General features: G+C 52.3%; 1 protein-coding gene across 3 annotated transcripts in view; it reads left to right on the top strand.

Moving 5' to 3' along the window:
• Positions 1-14,512, top strand: part of HSF1 (heat shock transcription factor 1) — a 59,835-nt gene extending 45,323 nt beyond the window's left edge. The window contains exons 10-14 of one of the 3 annotated variants that reach the window (XM_061573438.1): positions 155-235; positions 2,685-2,790; positions 7,038-7,097; positions 7,821-7,875; positions 9,005-14,512. In XM_061573438.1, the coding sequence (XP_061429422.1) occupies positions 155-235; positions 2,685-2,790; positions 7,038-7,097; positions 7,821-7,875; positions 9,005-9,270 (568 nt within the window). In that variant the 3' untranslated portion in view covers positions 9,271-14,512. The remainder of the gene's footprint in view (positions 1-154; positions 236-2,684; positions 2,791-7,037; positions 7,098-7,820; positions 7,876-9,004) is intronic. The other 2 variants (XM_061573440.1, XM_061573439.1) reach the window with 2 other exon arrangements.
• Positions 14,513-18,756: the final 4,244 nt, after the last annotated feature.

Below are 18,756 nucleotides of genomic sequence, written 5' to 3'. Positions count from 1 at the left end.
GGGAATGGATTTGTAATTTTAAAGGAGGCTTTAGTCCAGGCCTTCCCCTCCCCAATGCCTGCCCCTGTGCGTGCCTGTGCGCCGGTCCATGACTTGCCCCGGCGTCTTGTAGGAGTAACGCCTTCCGTTTTTTCCCCCCATTGTGTCTTTTCAGTGCCGTGCAAGCCCAGCTGCTTCATGATGCCAGTAGGGTCATGTCCTCTGGTCAATCCTCTCCCTCCTCCTTTTACACAGGGTCAGAGCAAACACCCCTCCTTGCCTCCGACTTCCCCTATGCCCTCCAGTCCTGTGTGCACTGTCTCCATCGCTTGTGTTCACTACCTGTCCCGTTCTCACGCTTGCCTCGTACACGGCCTGAGCTTAGTTGGTAAACTGTGGAAACAAATTGGGCATTGCGTCCATTTCAGAATTGCAGCAAATTGTCAACATCAACATTGACAGTGGTAACACTTGGACCACACAGCAAGAAGAGCCTGGGTTTGATTCCCGACTCGGGCACCTTTCTGTGTGGAGTTTGTATTTCTCCCCCTGTACTGCATGAGTTTCCTCTGGGTTCTCCGGTTTCCTCCCATAGCTAAAAAGAAACAAAACCTTACAATGTAATCGGTATTGGTCAAACATCCCAATGCTGAATTGATTGCCTGCAAATCTCAATTGGGAATACACACAGCAACATCTCCCCCTACTGCAAAAACCTGGCAGGATCCTCTTGCAAAAGGTCTTGAGACTTGTGAAGGCTTTCCTGGTTAAACAAGCACAATAATAATAATGCGTTACAGCTGTCCCCAAGGAGCGCACGGGAACTTCTGCAACTTTTTTTCTGAACTCACGGTGTTGAAAATGCAACGGTCATATCAGTTGTAAATTTATCATTGAATTCAGTTGTGCTCAACAATATTCTACCGCGCTTGTGTATGTGTGTGTGTCTAAATGTATAGTATGTGGGCAGCGGTGACCCATGGATTCCCAGACGCCCAGTAATGCAAATGCTCGAACTGTGACAGCAGTATCCCTCTGCAGTATTCTGACATGAGCCGGTGGTTTTCTTAAAGAATGGAGCATCACAGTTTTGTTTTCACGAGGCAAATGAATGGTCTGTCATCTTACTAACTTGCAAGCAATTCATGCATCATCACATGCAGCCACTGTCATTTTGAATTGCGAGTGTTGACTCCATGCATAAACCCGATTACAAAGCAAGCATAGGAGGTTAGAAGCTGCATTTTAGTAGCAAATTGCAGATTATCAGTAATGTTTGGAATATATTTTGACATCCTTGAATAATTCATAGTTGGTTTTTGGGTTGGGCCATGTAATGATCTGACCAAATCTGTGGCATTAAGAGCCTTCTATCACCCAACACAGGAAAACAAATTAATTGTCATGTGTACTGGCCAATTGTTGTTGTCAGCTCACCGGTGTATCTAATTGCTACATTTGATTTCGAGGATTGTTCTTCAACTAACTGGCGAGGTGAAACCATAATAACTGTTACGTTGTTCAATGCGTGTACACCACGTGACATTCGTTAGTTCCTGTGTCGGGTGGTGGAGGGTTCCTAGTGGCACAGAGTTGTGTGTCGAACCCGGTCCAGAGTCTGCTTGTACTAAATGAATACTGCTGAAATTATGCAATTCCAGAAGGCTGTTAAGCCAATGGATTGAGCAAAAAATACTTCCATTGTTTACGCGGAGAGACGGATATGTGAGCGAAACATACTGCCTGCTTGTAATGTGGTCAGGGAATTTCTTGGTCTCACAAAAAAAATCTATGAATAATATTGGCTGTGAAAAGTACAATGTTAAGCTAAGTTCAAGGATACGGTGGCTATCGCAACATTAACTATTCAGAGAAGGGACAAGGAGAGGAAATTCCCTGTTTCCAAAAGAGGCCTGAATAAAATAAAAGGGAGGTGACATTGACGCCATAAAATGCAGTGCTTGAACCAATTGTAATGGTGTAGCCATGCTCTGCTGATGATGTTGAATTCTCATTTCTGTGTATTTCGAGTGGTTGTGTTTGTAATGCGAGTTGTCCTTCTGTGCACGTTGCCATTGTATTTGTGCCCGAGGTCGCCTTTGAAAAGGTGCTCTCACCTGGTTATGAATATGTCTTTTTGGAGCATCGATCATGCTAAGTGGTTGGTTCAGCTGTCAGTATTCTTTGGCAGGTGACGAGTCCAATATGATATGGTCTGATATATTTAAATGCATAATACGCACCATTTTATTTTGCTTGTTTACCCAGGAAAGCTTCACTTAAAATTATTTTTCAGGAGAGCCCTGCCTGTTTTTGTCAGTAGGGGGCGATGTTGCTTTGTGCAATCCCAGTTGAGTAATTTGCTGTCACGTTTCGAAATTGGCATAGCTGTACTATGTTGCCGGCATACAGTGGCCGCCTCATTTTGAATATTACGGGATCATTTAACATCCACCGTGAAACAGACGGCACGAGTAGTAGTATTTTACGGTGAATACACCCGCAGTACTAACAAGGGCTGCCTGCCGGATTTTAAAACGCGAACCTCTGCGGCAAGCGGCGAACCGGCTACCGCTCTGCTACATTACCACCGCTACATAGCCAAGGTGTTCTCCGGTTCAGACCTGAAGTAGTATAAGGCGCCGATGGAGCGATCTGCGAGGCGTCGCGGGGCACAACGTGCGGTGTGCGCGCGTGTGCTGCAGGGGGGAGTTCTCCGACCACCTGGAGACGATCGACGCGAGCCTGGACAACCTGCAGGCGCTGCTGTCAAGCCAGCAGCTGAGCTACGAGTCGCTCACGCTGCACGACGTACGAACTCAAGCGCACCCCCCTCCACCCGCACCCGCCTCCACCCGCACCCCCCTCCACCCGCACCCCCCTCCACCCGCACCCCCCTCCACCCGCACCCCCCTCCACCCGCACCCCCCTCCACCCGCACCCCCCTCCACCCGCACCCCCCTCCACCCGCACCCCCCTCCACCCGCACCCCCCTCCACCCGCACCCCCCTCCACCCGCACCCCCCTCCACCCGCACCCCCCCCCCCCCTCCACCCGCACCGCCCTCCACCCGCACCGCCCTCCACCCGCACCCCCTCCACCCGCACCCCCTCCACCCGCACCCCCCTCCACCCTCACCCCCCTCCACCCGCACCCCCCTCCACCCGCACCGCCCTCCACCCGCACCCCCCTCCACCGCACCCCCCTCCACCCGCACCCCCCTCCACCCGCACCCCCCTCCACCCGCACCCCCCTCCACCCCACCCCCCCTCCACCCGCACCCCCCTCCACCCGCACCCCCCTCCACCCTCACCCCCCTCCACCCGCACCGCCCTCCACCCGCACCGCCCTCCACCCGCACCCCCCTCCACCCGCACCCCCCTCCACCCGCACCCCCCTCCACCCTCACCCCCCTCCACCCGCACCCCCTCCACCCGCACCGCCCTCCACCCGCACCCCCCCTCCACCCGCACCCCCCTCCACCCGCACCCCCCTCCACCCGCACCCCCCTCCACCCGCACCCCCTCCACCCGCACCCCCTCCACCCGCCACCCCCCTCCACCCGCACCCCCCTCCACCCGCACCGCCCTCCACCCGCACCGCCCTCCACCCGCACCCCCCCTCCACCCGCACCCCCCTCCACCCGCACCCCCCTCCACCCGCACCCCCCTCCACCCGCACCCCCCTCCACCCGAACCGCCCTCCACCCACACCGCCCTCCACCCACACCGCCCTCCACCCTCACCCCCCTCCACCCACCTCCACCCGCACCCCCCTCCACGCGCACCCCCCTCCACGCGCACCGCCCTCCACCCCGCACCCCCCTCCACCCGCACCCCCCTCCACGCGCACCCCCCTCCACCCGCACCCCCCTCCACCCGCACCGCCCTCCACGCTCACCCCCCTCCACCCTCACCCCCCTCCACCCTCACCCCCCTCCACCCGCACCGCCCTCCACGCTCACCCCCCTCCACCCTCACCCCCCTCCACCCACACCCCCCTCCACCCTCACCCCCCTCCACCCTCACCCCCCTCGACCTGCACCGCCCTCCACCCGCACCGCCCTCCACCCACACCCCCCTCCACCCTCACCGCCCTCCACGCTCACCCCCCTCCACCCACACCCCCCTCCACCCTCACCGCCCTCCACCCTCACCCCCCTCCACCCGCACCGCCCTCCACCCTCACCGCCCTCCACGCTCACCCCCCTCCACGCTCACCCCCCTCCACCCACACCCCCCTCGACCCTCACCCACCTCGACCCTCACCCCCCTCGACCTGCACCGCCCTCCACCCACACCCCCCTCCACCCTCACCGCCCTCCACGCTCACCCCCCTCCACCCACACCCCCCTCCACCCTCACCGCCCTCCACCCGCACCGCCCTCCACCCACACCCCCCTCCACCCTCACCGCCCTCCACCCACACCCCCCTCCACCCACACCCCCCTCCACCCTCACCCCCCTCCACCCTCACCCCCCTCCACCCTCACCCCCCTCCACCCACACCCCCCTCCACCCTCACCCCCCTCCACCCGCACCGCCCTCCACCCTCACCCCCCTCCACCCACACCCCCCTCCACCCTCACCCCCCTCCACCCTCACCTCCCTCCACCCTCACCCCCCTCCACCCGCACCGCCCTCCACCCTCACCCCCCTCCACCCACACCCCCCTCCACCCTCACCCCCCTCCACCCTCACCTCCCTCCACCCTCACCCCCCTCCACCCGCACCGCCCTCCACCCGCACCCCCCTCCACCCTCACCCCCCTCCACCCGCACCCCCCTCCACCCGCACCCCCCTCCACCCACACCCCCCTCCACCCTCACCCCCCTCCACCCGCACCGCCCTCCACCCTCACCCCCCTCCACCCTCACCCCCCTCCACCCGCACCGCCCTCCACCCTCACCCCCCTCCACCCTCACCCCCCTCCACCCGCACCGCCCTCCACCCGCACCCCCCTCCACCCGCACCCCCCTCCACCGGCACCCCCCTCCACCCTCACCCCCCTCCACCCTCACCCCCCTCCACCCACACCGCCCTCCACCCTCACCCCCCTCCACCCACACCCCCCTCCACCCACACCGCCCTCCACCCTCACCCCCCTCCACCCACACCCCCCTCCACCCACACCCCCCTCCACCCTCACCCCCCCTCCACCCACACCGCCCTCCACCCTCACCCCCCTCCACCCGCACCGCCCTCCACCCGCACCCCCCTCCACCCGCACCGCCCTCCACCCTCACCCCCCTCCACGCGCACCCCCCTCCACCCGCACCCCCCTCCACCCGCACCGCCCTCCACCCGCACCCCCCTCCACCCGCACCCCCCTCCACCCGCACCGCCCTCCACCCGCACCGCCCTCCACCCGCACCGCCCTCCACGCGCACCCCCCTCCACCCGCACCGCCCTCCACCCTCACCCCCCTCCACGCGCACCCCCCTCCACCCGCACCCCCCTCCACCCGCACCCCCCTCCACCCGCACCCCCCTCCACCCGCACCGCCCTCCACCCGCACCGCCCTCCACCCTTACCCCCCTCCACGCGCACCCCCCTCCACCCGCACCCCCCTCCACCCGCACCGCCCTCCACCCACACCGCCCTCCACCCTCACCCCCCTCCACGCGCACCCCCCTCCACCCGCACCCCCCTCCACCTGCACCGCCATCCACCCGCACCCCCCTCCACCCTCACCCCCCTCCACCCGCACCGCCCTCCACCCGCACCGCCATCCACCCGCACCGCCCTCCACCCTCACCCCCCTCCACCCGCACCGCCCTCCACCCGCACTGCCCTCCACCCTCACCCCCCTCCAACCGCACCGCCCTCCACCCGCACTGCCCTCCACCCTCACCCCCCTCCACCCGCACCGCCCTCCACCCTCACCCCCCTCCACCCGCACCGCCCTCCACCCGCACTGCCCTCCACCCTCACCCCCCTCCACCCGCACCGCCCTCCACCCGCACCGCCATCCACCCGCACCGCCCTCCACCCGCACCGCCCTCCACCCACACCCCCCTCCACCCGCACTGCCCCTCCACCCACACCCCCCTCCACCCGCACCCCCCCTCCACCCACACCGCTATCGTCGGCTTGCTCCACCTGCGGGCGGCACAGTGGTGGCGGCGCAGGGCGGCTAACGCTCCTGCCTCCCAGCAACATTCTCAACTCGAGCACCTTTCTGCTTCCCTTGTTCTCTATGGGTTTCCTTCGGGTTCTCCGGTTTCCTGTAGGTAAAACAACAATACAATGCAATGTAACTGGAATTGGCCAAAACATCCCAATGAAAATTTGCTGCAAATTACTCAATTGGGATTACACACAGCAGCATCATCACCCCCTGGTGCAGAAATTTGGCAGAACCCTCCTGAAAAAAAGTCATGAGATTCGGTAAGACTCTCCTGGGTAAACAAACATAAAGATGATAATATACTCACTCTAAAGGCTGGCGAGCTTCTCAAATCCTGTCAGCATTAACGGTATTAGATGGGTGAGCTCTTTATATGTAAGATGGGGGGAATGTGTTTCTCCAGCGGCCTCCAATTTTTAGAGCTGTGGTTAGCAGGGTTACTGGGCCCGTGGATTGTCATGGTCAAGCCTCACATGTTTTTTGTGGACAACCCAGCTGCACCAGAAGCTTATTTCAAAATTAAATTGATGGTAAACTGGCGTCTGCATCGATTGCGTGGACCGCTTCCCCGTGGCCTTGCGGACCGCCGATGGCCTACAGGCCACAGGTTGGAAGCCACGAAATATGTTGAACTTCTTTCACACTGTACATAGCCAACCACGCTAATCGGACTTCCTTTAAGCTGTATTCCTTCTTCAAGGCTGTCGGTCTACACCTGTGATTTATTCATCATCTATCTTTTAAAATGTGTGCTGGACCCATTATCTGCTTTTCTGGGTCTCGATTAAGGGTGGCTCAAAGCTTGCACAAAATGGCAATAACCACCAAGGCTCCACACACTACCACCATCACGGCCACTACTAAACCCTCCTCAGTTATTCCAGTCATGGTTAACTGAGTATTTAATGTCTTCCTGTTTGTATGGACAGCTCTTCAGTTCTTCCCACCATGACCTGGGGCTTCCGGATTTCTATGGCAACCTCACCTCGGTGAGTCTAACGATAATGTCCGCCCTTTCATCAGGACGTCACAAAAAGCCACTTACATCACATTCCATCTCAACACATTTGAAAGCGCTTCTCCAGTGTCAGTTGTCCCAGTAAGCACAAAGTGAATCAGGACCTGGCCTCCAATCGGGCATTAGTCTGCCAATTGGGGGCGATAATTTCTTTCTAATTCATCTCAATTAAATGATTTGTGGATACGTTTTAGACTTTGGCTAATTTGGACCATGACACTGGTGCACAATGGTGTCCTTGCAAATGGCATCACAGGGTCTTTAACATCCGCTGAAAAGCAGACGGCGCATAGTATTATATGGTTAATGGACACTACAGTAATAACCAGGGCGGCCTGTCAGATTCGAATTCACGAACCTCTGCAGCAATCGGTGAACCGGCTGCCACTGGGTCACATCACGGCCCCAGTTACATTGGATTGTCCAACATCCAATGACCAGAGTGCTGAGAAGGGTGCTAGCAACAGATGACTGGATCAGTTTAACACGTAGGCTTTCGAGACCAATATTATTCATGCTGGATGTACAGCGAAACGTCGTACTCAGATTATAAATGTTGTGTTTACGTGACAAATCCCTAACGGATTGGCCGTGCCGGTGGTGGAGGGTTTCAACACATTTACGCGATCTAACCCAAAAACCTTTCTTATGAGATGACTGGGTTTCTGACACATTGGTTGTGCCACTTGCCCAGGAGCTCCTGAACAGCCCAGAGCAGAGGATGCTGGAGCCCGACGTGTCTGACTCCAGTAAGTGTGCACCACGCAGGACCCAGCAGCAGCAAGTCACACACACGTGCACAAGCAAAGACCCCTCCTATAGCCTTAACAGACTGTTGGGGCAAGTGCTGTTAGCGAGCGCCTGTGAAGGTCGGGACAGCACACGAGGGGGTGGGTGGCCAGCACCACGCCTGGCCGCCTTTGTCTCCCCAGTGGCGATGGTTACACACCACACCAGGTACTCATTTGAGGCTGAGTCGACCTAGGGTAGGCCGAGGACCGGTTCAGATAATCGTCACTGGCGGTGGCTGTGAGCGGGAATCGAACCCGGCTTCGCTGGGTTCATAGCGCAGTGTGCTAACCACTACACGGCTTTGAGCGTGGCTCAGCGCCTTGCTCAACTTAAGCTGGCTTTGAGCATGGCTCTGAGCCGTGCTCAGGATTTGGATGGAGCTGAGCCTTAGCGAGGCCATGGCTGAGAAGCTTTTACCTTCTTTGAAAGCAACCAAGCAGCTCAATCTTGAGCTGAGCTGAGTGTGCAAGGCTGAGCCCGAGCTGAGCTGACAATCTGGCCCTTAGAACTACAGAGATAATTAATGTCATTCTTGGGAAAGAAATATGTTATGGACATTTAGGATTTTTCCATACTCTTGGAAATCAGGTGCAAGTGAAACTATAACATCTTATATGATACTTGGATCTCACAATGTGATTGCTGTTTTTGGCTGCTCTCAGTGCACATACCTGCAGTGATGGCTTCCTTTGTCACACAGTGGATGAAGGCACACACTTTATTCCATTTGCAGTGTCATCCTCGTACTGCATCCTGGATTGTTACTTTGACTTCCTGAATCTTGTCCAAATGATATTTGACACAGTTTCAAACAAAACGTCGCATATATAATTGATACATTTGGTTGTGAGGATTGTTCTTTAACTTACCGATGTGATGAAACAATAATGATGTGTGTTGTTAAACGCTTGTACACTTGACAATTCCTCATATCGTTTACTGAGAAAATCTACGTGTTAAGTTTCGTTCGTCCATTTTCAGTTTCTGGCTCGTCTGGCCGCTAGTGAAAGGATCCGCCGCGTTGTTCAAACGTCTTGGTCACCTCTACCAAGTCACTTCCTGAGCTCTCCCTCCTCTGTGGCACAGGGAAGCAGGTGGTGCAGTATGTGAGCTCCCCTCTCATCCTCCCGGATCCAGACCTCGGGCCACCGGGCCAAGGTGACCTCAGTCCATCTGACCTCTTTGATCTGGCCTCTGATTGCAATTACTTCCTGCTCGGCAAAGAGGCATCCCCCAGCGCACCGGGGTCTCCCACGACCAACGCGTCGACGGCAGCGATGGGTACGACTGCTGCTGCTGCTACAGCTCCGACCACCTCCCCAAGCCAGGTTCCCGACCCCGCGCTGTCCTAGCCCTGCCTGCCGCTCAGCTGTTTTAAACTACACGCGAACAATGTGGTGGAGGGCTTTACAAAAAAAATGCTGTTTTTGTACATGAAGTAGATGTCAGTGCTGCTGCACGTTCCTGGCCACGCTGGCAGTCGGGCAGTGTGTGTGCGCGTTAATAAAACATGTTTTTTGGAATGTAATAGCCGACATTCATTGCTGACGTTAAAACCTGCATTTATAAGAAATGCTTCCTCGTGGACACTTGCGAAGTTAAAAAAAAAGCGTTTTAATGTTCATTTGAAGACTAAAGATAATATTTTGGTCCACAAAAAGAAAGCGAACAGGATATTTTGTCTCTGTTCTGCCATTCTGCCATATTTAGCGAGTGGAATGGAGCATGGGAATTCATGGGGTCAGCAATTTCAGCTGCAATTGCTGATGGCAGGGTTTCTAATTGCTCTTTTACAAATCCTTTGCAGAGGAACGACCGAGTCGCCCTCTTATCCTCTTGCCATAGTGACATGTCGCTAGTCCCAGTTGTGAAAAACATTGTCCCAGAAGTTTTGAAGAAATGAACACAGCTGGGAGAGGAGCAATGCCATTGCTGTGATGAGGGCTGCAGGCTTTTGCAGGTGGCTCACTGCTTCACACAGCACCACTCGGAGGAATGTGCTTGACGTTATTGAGGTGAGCGAGCAGAGACTTCAGCGCAGCCTCATGTGTTTTCGTGGGTCAGAGCCCATCGAGATGTCGGTTGCAGATGGACGCTTGTGATTTCTTGTGTAGTAGCAGGTAATTTTCATACAGTACAATGTCGCATATCCGACTCGTGTATCTGCCCTGACCAATTAACTGCCCCCCCACACCTAGTTCAGGGAAAATGTCATCTGCCTTGCCTGCAGTATCTGCAACGGCTGGAGAGTTAGGCCCAGTGATATCTGTGCTCATGTAGCCATGGGTTAACGTGGCTCAAACACAGAGATCCTTGACAAAGAGAAGCAGGGATGACTTGGTTGGGAGTTGAGGCCATTCCATGTCAGATACTGTTCATGGAGTACCTTAGGTCTCATATTTATTTTAATACTTTGTTTGGAGGTTTCTTGTATATTATAAACTGTGTAGTAACTTTTAATAAACGTCCATTGTTTAAAGCAGTTTGTGCTTTACCTTTGTCTAATAATCTAGTATATTTGGTTTTTGCTCTCCATCCTTATAGTCGTAGCTATCACTAAATAAAGCACTGCTAAGTTCAGTCTGCAGTAGTTTCACTGTAGGGGGCGATGTTTCTATGTGTAATCCCAATTAAGTACTTTGCAGCTTGGCAAATTTTGAACATGGCGCCGGCGATGGCCTCGTATTGAATGACGTCAAGCGATCCTTAAACATCCACCGTGAACCAAGTGTTATGCATTTTATGGTTAATGCACCCCAAGTAATGAACAGGGCTGCCGCTTGATTTGAACTACGAATCTGTGCAACAAGCGGTAAATGCACTGCCGCTGGGCCGCGTCACCGCCGTTAACTCGTCTTATCTATTCACATTTCTGCCAAGGCCTCGGTTTCCAGAGATTCGGATATGCGACTTTATGCTGTGTTTAGGTTTTGGGCTATAACGCTGCACAGAGGAAAATGTGTAATGGGAAATTTTTATTTGAGCAGCAAAGCCACAAATACAGACGTTTAGATGGAATTGATGGCTAAAGTTTGGCACTTGGTGGGTAAACACATCGGCATGCGTGTGAGAGCCACACGCTGACCCAGCCCTGTGCTTGCGCTTCACGATGCTGTGGGCCTGTTGACGAGTGTAGTTGCCGCTTGTTCTTCTACTCCCCTCAACTCGAATCCTAAACGCCTGGGTCTTCTGCAAAGAAGGCCTACTCAAAAGTATAAGTAGAAACCCATTGCCTTTGGTTACTTCTCATTTATATAATAACTTAGACTTGTTACATGCACAGTATTCGCTCGCTCTTAAAAAGACAGAAGGACTTGGATGCGTGAGGTGAACCACAGACGAGTGGAAAGGCCACGTGGTGAGCCGCCATCATCAGTTGCTCAACCTCTTGGGTCTTCGATAAAATGTTTTTAACCAGTGGAGTGTTGTACAGTGGGAGAAAACTGGATCACCTGGAGAAACCCACGTGTGCAAGGGGGTTGGGGGGAAGGCAACAATGTTCCGTACAGATGGAAACAGATGAAGATGAATCCGCTTGCTGTACTGCCTTCTGGCAAGCCAGGAAATGGCAACCTCGACGCCCGTACTTTTAAGTGCAATTGCTCTCCGCAACACCGGCGTGCGACTGGTTTCACAACTCACAAGTGGACGAGGGTAGAGCTTTTTACTGTATCGTTGAGCTGCATTGATAATGTTGCAGTGTTAATCATTAGGAAATGGGATTTTTAAAAAAATAACTGAATGTTTTTGTGCTTTGGTTTTTTTCCAATTCTGTAGTTGCAGTGATGCATTTTGTTGACGTGAGTAACATTTATAGTTCCCTGTAATTGCAGCAGGCCCAATGTACATAAATGCCTTCAAGTCAACTGGATAAAGTGTTTGAGTTATGCAGTAACCAAGTGTTAAGCGTAAAGTTGCAATGGATGACATTTCTAGTATAATTGCTTTTCATTGAAAGTACACTTGAAAAGTTTAACCAATAGTAATATAGCTGTGCCAATCCAAAATATGTATACAAATAATACTATACTTTTCTATATTAATTTACTTGAATTGCGCATTTTTTATATATATCTCGAGTGTGACTCCGCTATATGGCCACGCACGGGGGCGGCTCGGGTTCTCTGCATGCGGAGCTCACTCTCCTGCGCAGTAATTACATCATCGTCAAGCGCTCTCGTATCCTCAGGCCTCACATGCGACCGCCGCTGGAGAATTCTATTTCGGTGAAGCAAAGGCTCAGTGATTTGACTTGCTTGCCCAGCAAAGCCTCACATGACTCTTTCAGGAGGGTCCTGCACAGTTTTCGCAGTATGGGACAATGTTGCTGCTGTGTGTAGTCTCAATTCAGTAACTTTTACTTACTTTCCAGCATTGCCACGGTTACAATTGCCATGGTTACGTTGTTTTAACGATGGCAGGAAACCGGAGAACTTTGAGGAAACCCTCAGTGAGAACATTCAGAGAACATTCAAAGTCGTCCACACAGCAAAGCAGCCAAGCTAGAAATTGAAACTAGGTCCTTTTTGCCATGAGCCACGAGTGTTACCACTGCACCACCCTCCTCCATGAATGCCAATTGAAATACAAGGAAGCAATATTAGTCAATGATGCGATTGTGACGTTTCCGTGGCTGTATATTACAACTTAAACAGTTGGATAATGTGTTGTTTTGACTTATAAAATGGGTCATCTTGGATGCATGCAGTCAAGACGACAGTTTAGAGTGAAAATCACACACTACCAGCCATTGCTGCTTAGCACAGAATTCTCGTCCATTGGTATGCGCCACTTGTGCCCCATGACGATTGGTATTTTACCCCATGTACAGTACACGTACTGTCATTTCGTCAGTCCACTGCCAGAAGAGGGCCTTGCCATGTATTGCAGGTGAGGGTTAAATGACCATACTTGGCTTTGCTGGCCATAATAGGCTAGTAAAGGTAGGTGAGCATAGAAGAGCATTATTACAGATACATTTAGTAACCTCTACTGCCAATCTTTGTAGCCCAACAACCTATAACAATCTGTTGTGCATGGTGGTTGCCCATCCAACAACTATCCATGCTCATATCTCCTTAGCTTCTGAGATCCGGCGAGAACGAGCCGGGCACATTCTCGGCAATTTGGTCACAAGCTTTTGTAACTCGTATCATCTAAGTCTCTAACTGTCCTGTACGTGTAAGCAAAAATATTTTGTTTTAATTTTGCAACGACATGACTTAGTGTCGGCTAAAACGGAGCTTTAGGGAATTCAGTCATTGCTTGCAGCCCTCGTGTGTGAGGTGTGTACAAACAAATGGTGTAAAACTCGCCTCGCTCTTTAACTGCAATGCATGAGACTTGTACATTGATGAAAGATGAGACAAATGGAATGAACAGTGGGAATTTACAACTTCACAGGTTTTCACAGCCAGTGTTTAGCTCAGGGTGCGTGAGGCTCCGATGGACGAGTAGAAGAAGCATACCCTTTGGGTCTTTGGGTGAAGTCACGTAGATAGAAAAATAATAGATCACAACGTTTCGATCGCAACACAGGCAATCGTCAAGAAAAAGCGTTTTGTCTCATTGAAAAGAAAAGAGAAGAAACAGCAGGATTCAAGAACACCGTGAGAATTTAACACAAACCTTATCTTTTCTAGACAGCACAAAACAAGCATTTTAACAATGCACACAAGCTCTCAGCCTTATCCAGACCACCGGCTCAAAAGAAGAGTTGAGATAATATGGCCATTGTAACATCTTCATCAGATGTCGATTCATAAAATGTAGCATCACAAACCAAACCTTGTCCCACGGTGTTATTCCCAACCACTTTCCACCAGCATCTGATCCAAACTCCCCACATCTCCAGAAACACCTCCACAGTACGGTTATGAAAAGCTCATGCACGTTGCTAAGTGCAGAACTGTCCTACAAACAGGCGTCTTGAAGGTGACCTGAACCTGCATCCCCAAACTCCGGTTCTCAGGCTCCATCTCTGCTCCACGGCAATTTTTCATGCAGAAACTTCAACAGATGCACATGCATCTCAACAAGCACCTGCGGTCTTAACATATCTTGCATACAGCCATCCCAATTGAGTGTTTTGTCTCTTGAGCAAGCCACTTGCATTATTAGTGGTCATGTGACCTTTAACAGAGAAATATGAAATTTGGTTTGCATCAACTGAACCTGTCGACAAAGTTGTCACGTTTTATATTTTATATGTTAAAGAACTGTAGTGAACCACTGGTTGGCAAGTGAGTCGGCAGGCTTGACAGTAGTTCCGCTGCTCTGCATTCACAAATTTAAAGTATCAACTCAAGAGGCCACGCTGTGTCAGTTGCTCTGCAGGTTGATGGAGGGGTGCGTGTTGTTCAACAGTGTTGGGATTGTGAGCAGCAAAGGGGACGTTTTTCAGGGGTGCCCTGTTCAGGGATGCGTTTTATAAGTTAAAAGGAGGAATTAGGACTAAAGTACATTTAGACAAAAAGCTTAAAATGTGTTTAACATAACATTTGCTTGCTGGTTTAGTGACATTGAATTTCTTCACAATGACTTGATAAATTGTTGACGTATATATAAAAAGAAAATAAATGTCCGCAAAAAAGATATACCGAATGAGTTGTATTATTGCTATTACTTCTCTTGTTTACCAAACAAAGTCTCAGTCTCATGATTATTTCAGGAGGGTCCTGCCAAGTTTTCAGTCGGGGCCAATGTTGCTGTTGTGTGATCCCAGTTGAGTAACCTGCAGGTAATGTCAACATTGGGATGTTTTGGTCAGTTACATTCTTTAGTTTACTAGCGGGAAGTACCCGGCGTTGCCCCGGGCGAAAAAGACACACGCATTGACTTACACAGAGATCGACCCACGCACAAAGATCCCCCATATAGCCTTTTAGCCTTAATAGACTGTAGGGGCAAGCGCTGTTTGCGAGCACCTATAAAGGCCGGCACGGCACACGAGGGGGTGGGTCGCCAACACCACGCCCGGCCGCCTTTGTCTCCATAGTGGCGATGTTTATACACCTCGTACTCATTTGAGGCTGAGTCGACCTAGAGGAGGCCCTGTACCGGTTCAGATAATTGTCACTGGTGTTGGCCGTGAGCGGGAATCGAACCCAGGTCCCCAGGTTCGTAGCGCAGCGCGCTAACCGCTACACTACCTCTCCCCACACACATGGACTCACACACACACAGACTCACACACACATCGACCTACACACACACAATATGCACTTACACATTGGACTAACACACACATGGACTCACGCACATACATACATACATCGACTTACGCACAACAACAACACCAACAACCGCCATTCGCCACTAAGTGGCGGTGACGTCACCACGACGCTTGTGCCAGGCCATGTGCACCTTGAGCCCACGTGAAGTGTCAAACGCCCGCTGGCAGGTCACGGGGCAGACCCAGGTGCCACGGGTCGACTGACTTAGATGACCGAGATGACTGGCTGATGCACCACCTGTGCCCCCGACTGCCAACTTGCTGTGCTTTAGCCACCCGGCGCTCCGCTCGTTGTTGTGAGCGTCGCTCCTCCGCCCTCCGTCGTTGGAGGGCGACTGCCTCCAACTGCCCAGTAGCGTCCTTCACGAGCCTCCTCCACAGAGGTCGATCGATCTTTACACCGCTGGTACCAGTCATCGTAAAGTCCACTCAGGTCCACGTTCTCCTGTACCACATCACTCCATCTCTTCTCTAGCCCATGCCGCGCCCGTTTAGCCCCCTCGATCCGGCCGAACAAAAGCTGTTTAGGCATGCGGTGGCAGGGCATGCGGGCTACATGACCCAGCCAACGCAGCCTTGCCTGCCGGAGGAGCTCACCAATGGGACTTTGCCCAGATCTTTCAAGGATTTCTGAACTCCTCACACAATCCAGCTTGGTTAAACCCAGGATGGATCGTCGGCAGGCCAGCCTAAATGTTTCTAACCGGCGCAGATGCTCCATTAGGGGGGTCCACGTTTTGCAAACGTAGATAAGGGAGGGAATGACCGTGGCCGAGAAGACCTGAAGCTTCGTGCGGAGCGACAGACCAGGAAGCTTCCACACAGCGTTACGCAACCGATGAAAAGATATTGCCGCTCGACTGATTTGGAGTGAGACCTCTGATGTTAAACTGGAGCCGGTCATAAGCACACTGCCCAGGTATGGGAAACTCTCCACTCCACAACTGCCCCATCACCGATTGGGAGTTGTGGCGGTGGAGTGTCCGATGGTACACACGCACATCGACTCACGCGCACACATGGACTTAGACACATTATTAGTGTAAAAATTACTAACTTAATTGTTAAATATTAATTGTCCACACACGCACCAGGCACATACATTGACTAACAAAGATCCCCGGTATAGCCTTAACAGACATGGGGCAAGTGCTGTTAGCGAGCACCTATGAAGGCCGGCACGGCACACGAGGGGGTGGGTGGCCAACACCACGTCCGGCCACCTTTGTCTCCCTAGTTGCGATGTTTGCACATCGCACCAGGTACTCATTTAAGGCTGAGTTGACCTAGGGGAGGCCCGGGACCGGTTCAGATAATCGTCACTGGTGTTGGCCGTGAGCGGGAATCGAACCCGGGTCGCCGGTTCATAGCGCAGCGCGCTAACGGCAACACTACCACTCCACATACACATCGAATAACGCACACACATGACTTGCACACACGGACGTACACACATTGACGCACACACAAACACATCGATACACACATCTACTGACACATCGACTGACACACACACCTACTTATACACACACGGACGCACACACACACATCGACTCACATAGACCTACACACACATATAGACGCACACACACATTGACTTATCGATTCACACACACAGTCATCGACTTCCACATGCACATATCGACGCACACACATTCAGACTCACACACATGGAACTACACACACAAACATAAGGACTCACACACATCGACTAATCACACGTGGACTTACACACGCACATATCGACGTACAGACATAGCGACTCACACACATACACGTGGACTTAAACACACACATACATGGACCTACACACACATATGGACTTACACAAACACACATCGACTAACACACACATGGACTCACACATATCGACGTACACACACATCGACTGACACACACAGACCCACACACAAACACATCGACTTACAAATGCACATGGACTCACGAAGACACATTTCGATGTACACACACACACATCGACTGACACACATGGACCCAGACACACATTGACTAACACAATCACATCGACTTAAACATGCATACATAGACTCACACGCACACGGAACTACGCACACACATATGGACTTGCACACATCGACGAACACACACACATGGACTTACACACACACACGCATCGACTGCAACACACCGCACACACACACATGGACGTACACAAACAAACACAGCGACTGACACACACGCATGGATGTACACACGCAGACTCTAACTTTTACATACACTAAATAAATTTGTAAATAATAGTTTTCTATGTATGTGACTTTAGCGAAAGAAGGGAGAGGGGAAATGCACGCGTGTGTATAATAAGTAATTAGTAAGTAATAAGGAAGTAATTAGGAGCGACTGTGAGGGTGTTCCGCCACCTTGGTGCCAACATTTGCCGCGAGGAAGAGCGACACATGAAATCAAAATGAGCCGAACCCACCTGTAACTATGAGCAGAAGCGCACCAATCAAGCCTAATTGACATAACGTCACTGCTCACCCCCCCCCCGACCCTACTGAGGGGGCAGGTGTAAATATGATAGAATGAAGACGTAATTGAGAATATTTATTGGTTTGGCCCTGTGCAATAAGCGATATTGCGTGGCTGCTTATGCCTCAATAGTACAGAAAAAGGATATTCTTCATAAACATTGGTTCATCCCTGTCATTAAATCTAACCTATAGAAGGCAATTTGTAATGAGTAAACAGTCATGGTAATAAATGTCTGAAGGTGTTTGTAAATCTGTGTGTTACCTTGCGCAGTGTCCACACGAAAGAGAATTCCCCTCCCCCACACCGAACGCGTGTGAGCTCGTGTGGTCGAGCGCGCGCTAGATAATAAATAAATACACGAAAACATCACTAAATCGCTAATTAAACTACTTTGGAGGTGACGGACGCACAATCGGAATAGCGCTGGCTCAGCACGGGGCTAATGGCGTGGTACCTGGATACTTTTTTTTTAAACATAAACCCCACGGTTTCGGCCGCACACACAGACATACAATGACATTTATAGGTTAGACGAGCGGGAAGTACCCGGCGTTGCCTGGGCGAAAAAGACAGACACACACATCGACTTACACTTCCAGACATTGACCCATACACAAACACATCGACTTACACACACACATGGACTGACACACACATCGACTCACACACATATCGACTTACACACACATCGACTTACACACATGAACGCACACGCATATCGACGCACATGCTCACATGGACATGATGGGCTGTGTGTCTCACTGGCACGACCACTGTTGCGTTGGTTCTCCTGCGTTGATGCGCTTGTGTTACACATAGACATTAACTTGCTAATCCCCCTAATCTCTCCCATCAACATATTTCTAATATCCCATTAACACTGCTATTGTGCACATATGCGGGGATGATACTCTTATGTGGCGAAATAAGCTCATTTCATGCTAATCTCTCTCCATAATCTCTCACTCCCTAATCTCCCCCATTAACACAACTTACGTGCTTGCGTGCAGGGATGGAATTCCTTTCCAGCTCAGATTCCGCCTGCTTGCCCTTCGCCAACATATATAACCTCTTGTTGTAACAGCTCTCTCGCTGTGTTCTTCCTGGT

The sequence above is a fragment of the Lethenteron reissneri genome, chromosome 52 (genome assembly GCF_015708825.2).
Source record: "Lethenteron reissneri isolate LAM-NWPU_2019-01 chromosome 52, ASM1570882v1, whole genome shotgun sequence".
In the NCBI taxonomy this organism is placed as follows: Eukaryota; Metazoa; Chordata; class Hyperoartia; order Petromyzontiformes; family Petromyzontidae; genus Lethenteron; species Lethenteron reissneri.
The sequence above is the reverse complement of the archived record's forward strand: the minus strand, read 5'-3'. Positions and strand labels throughout refer to the sequence as shown.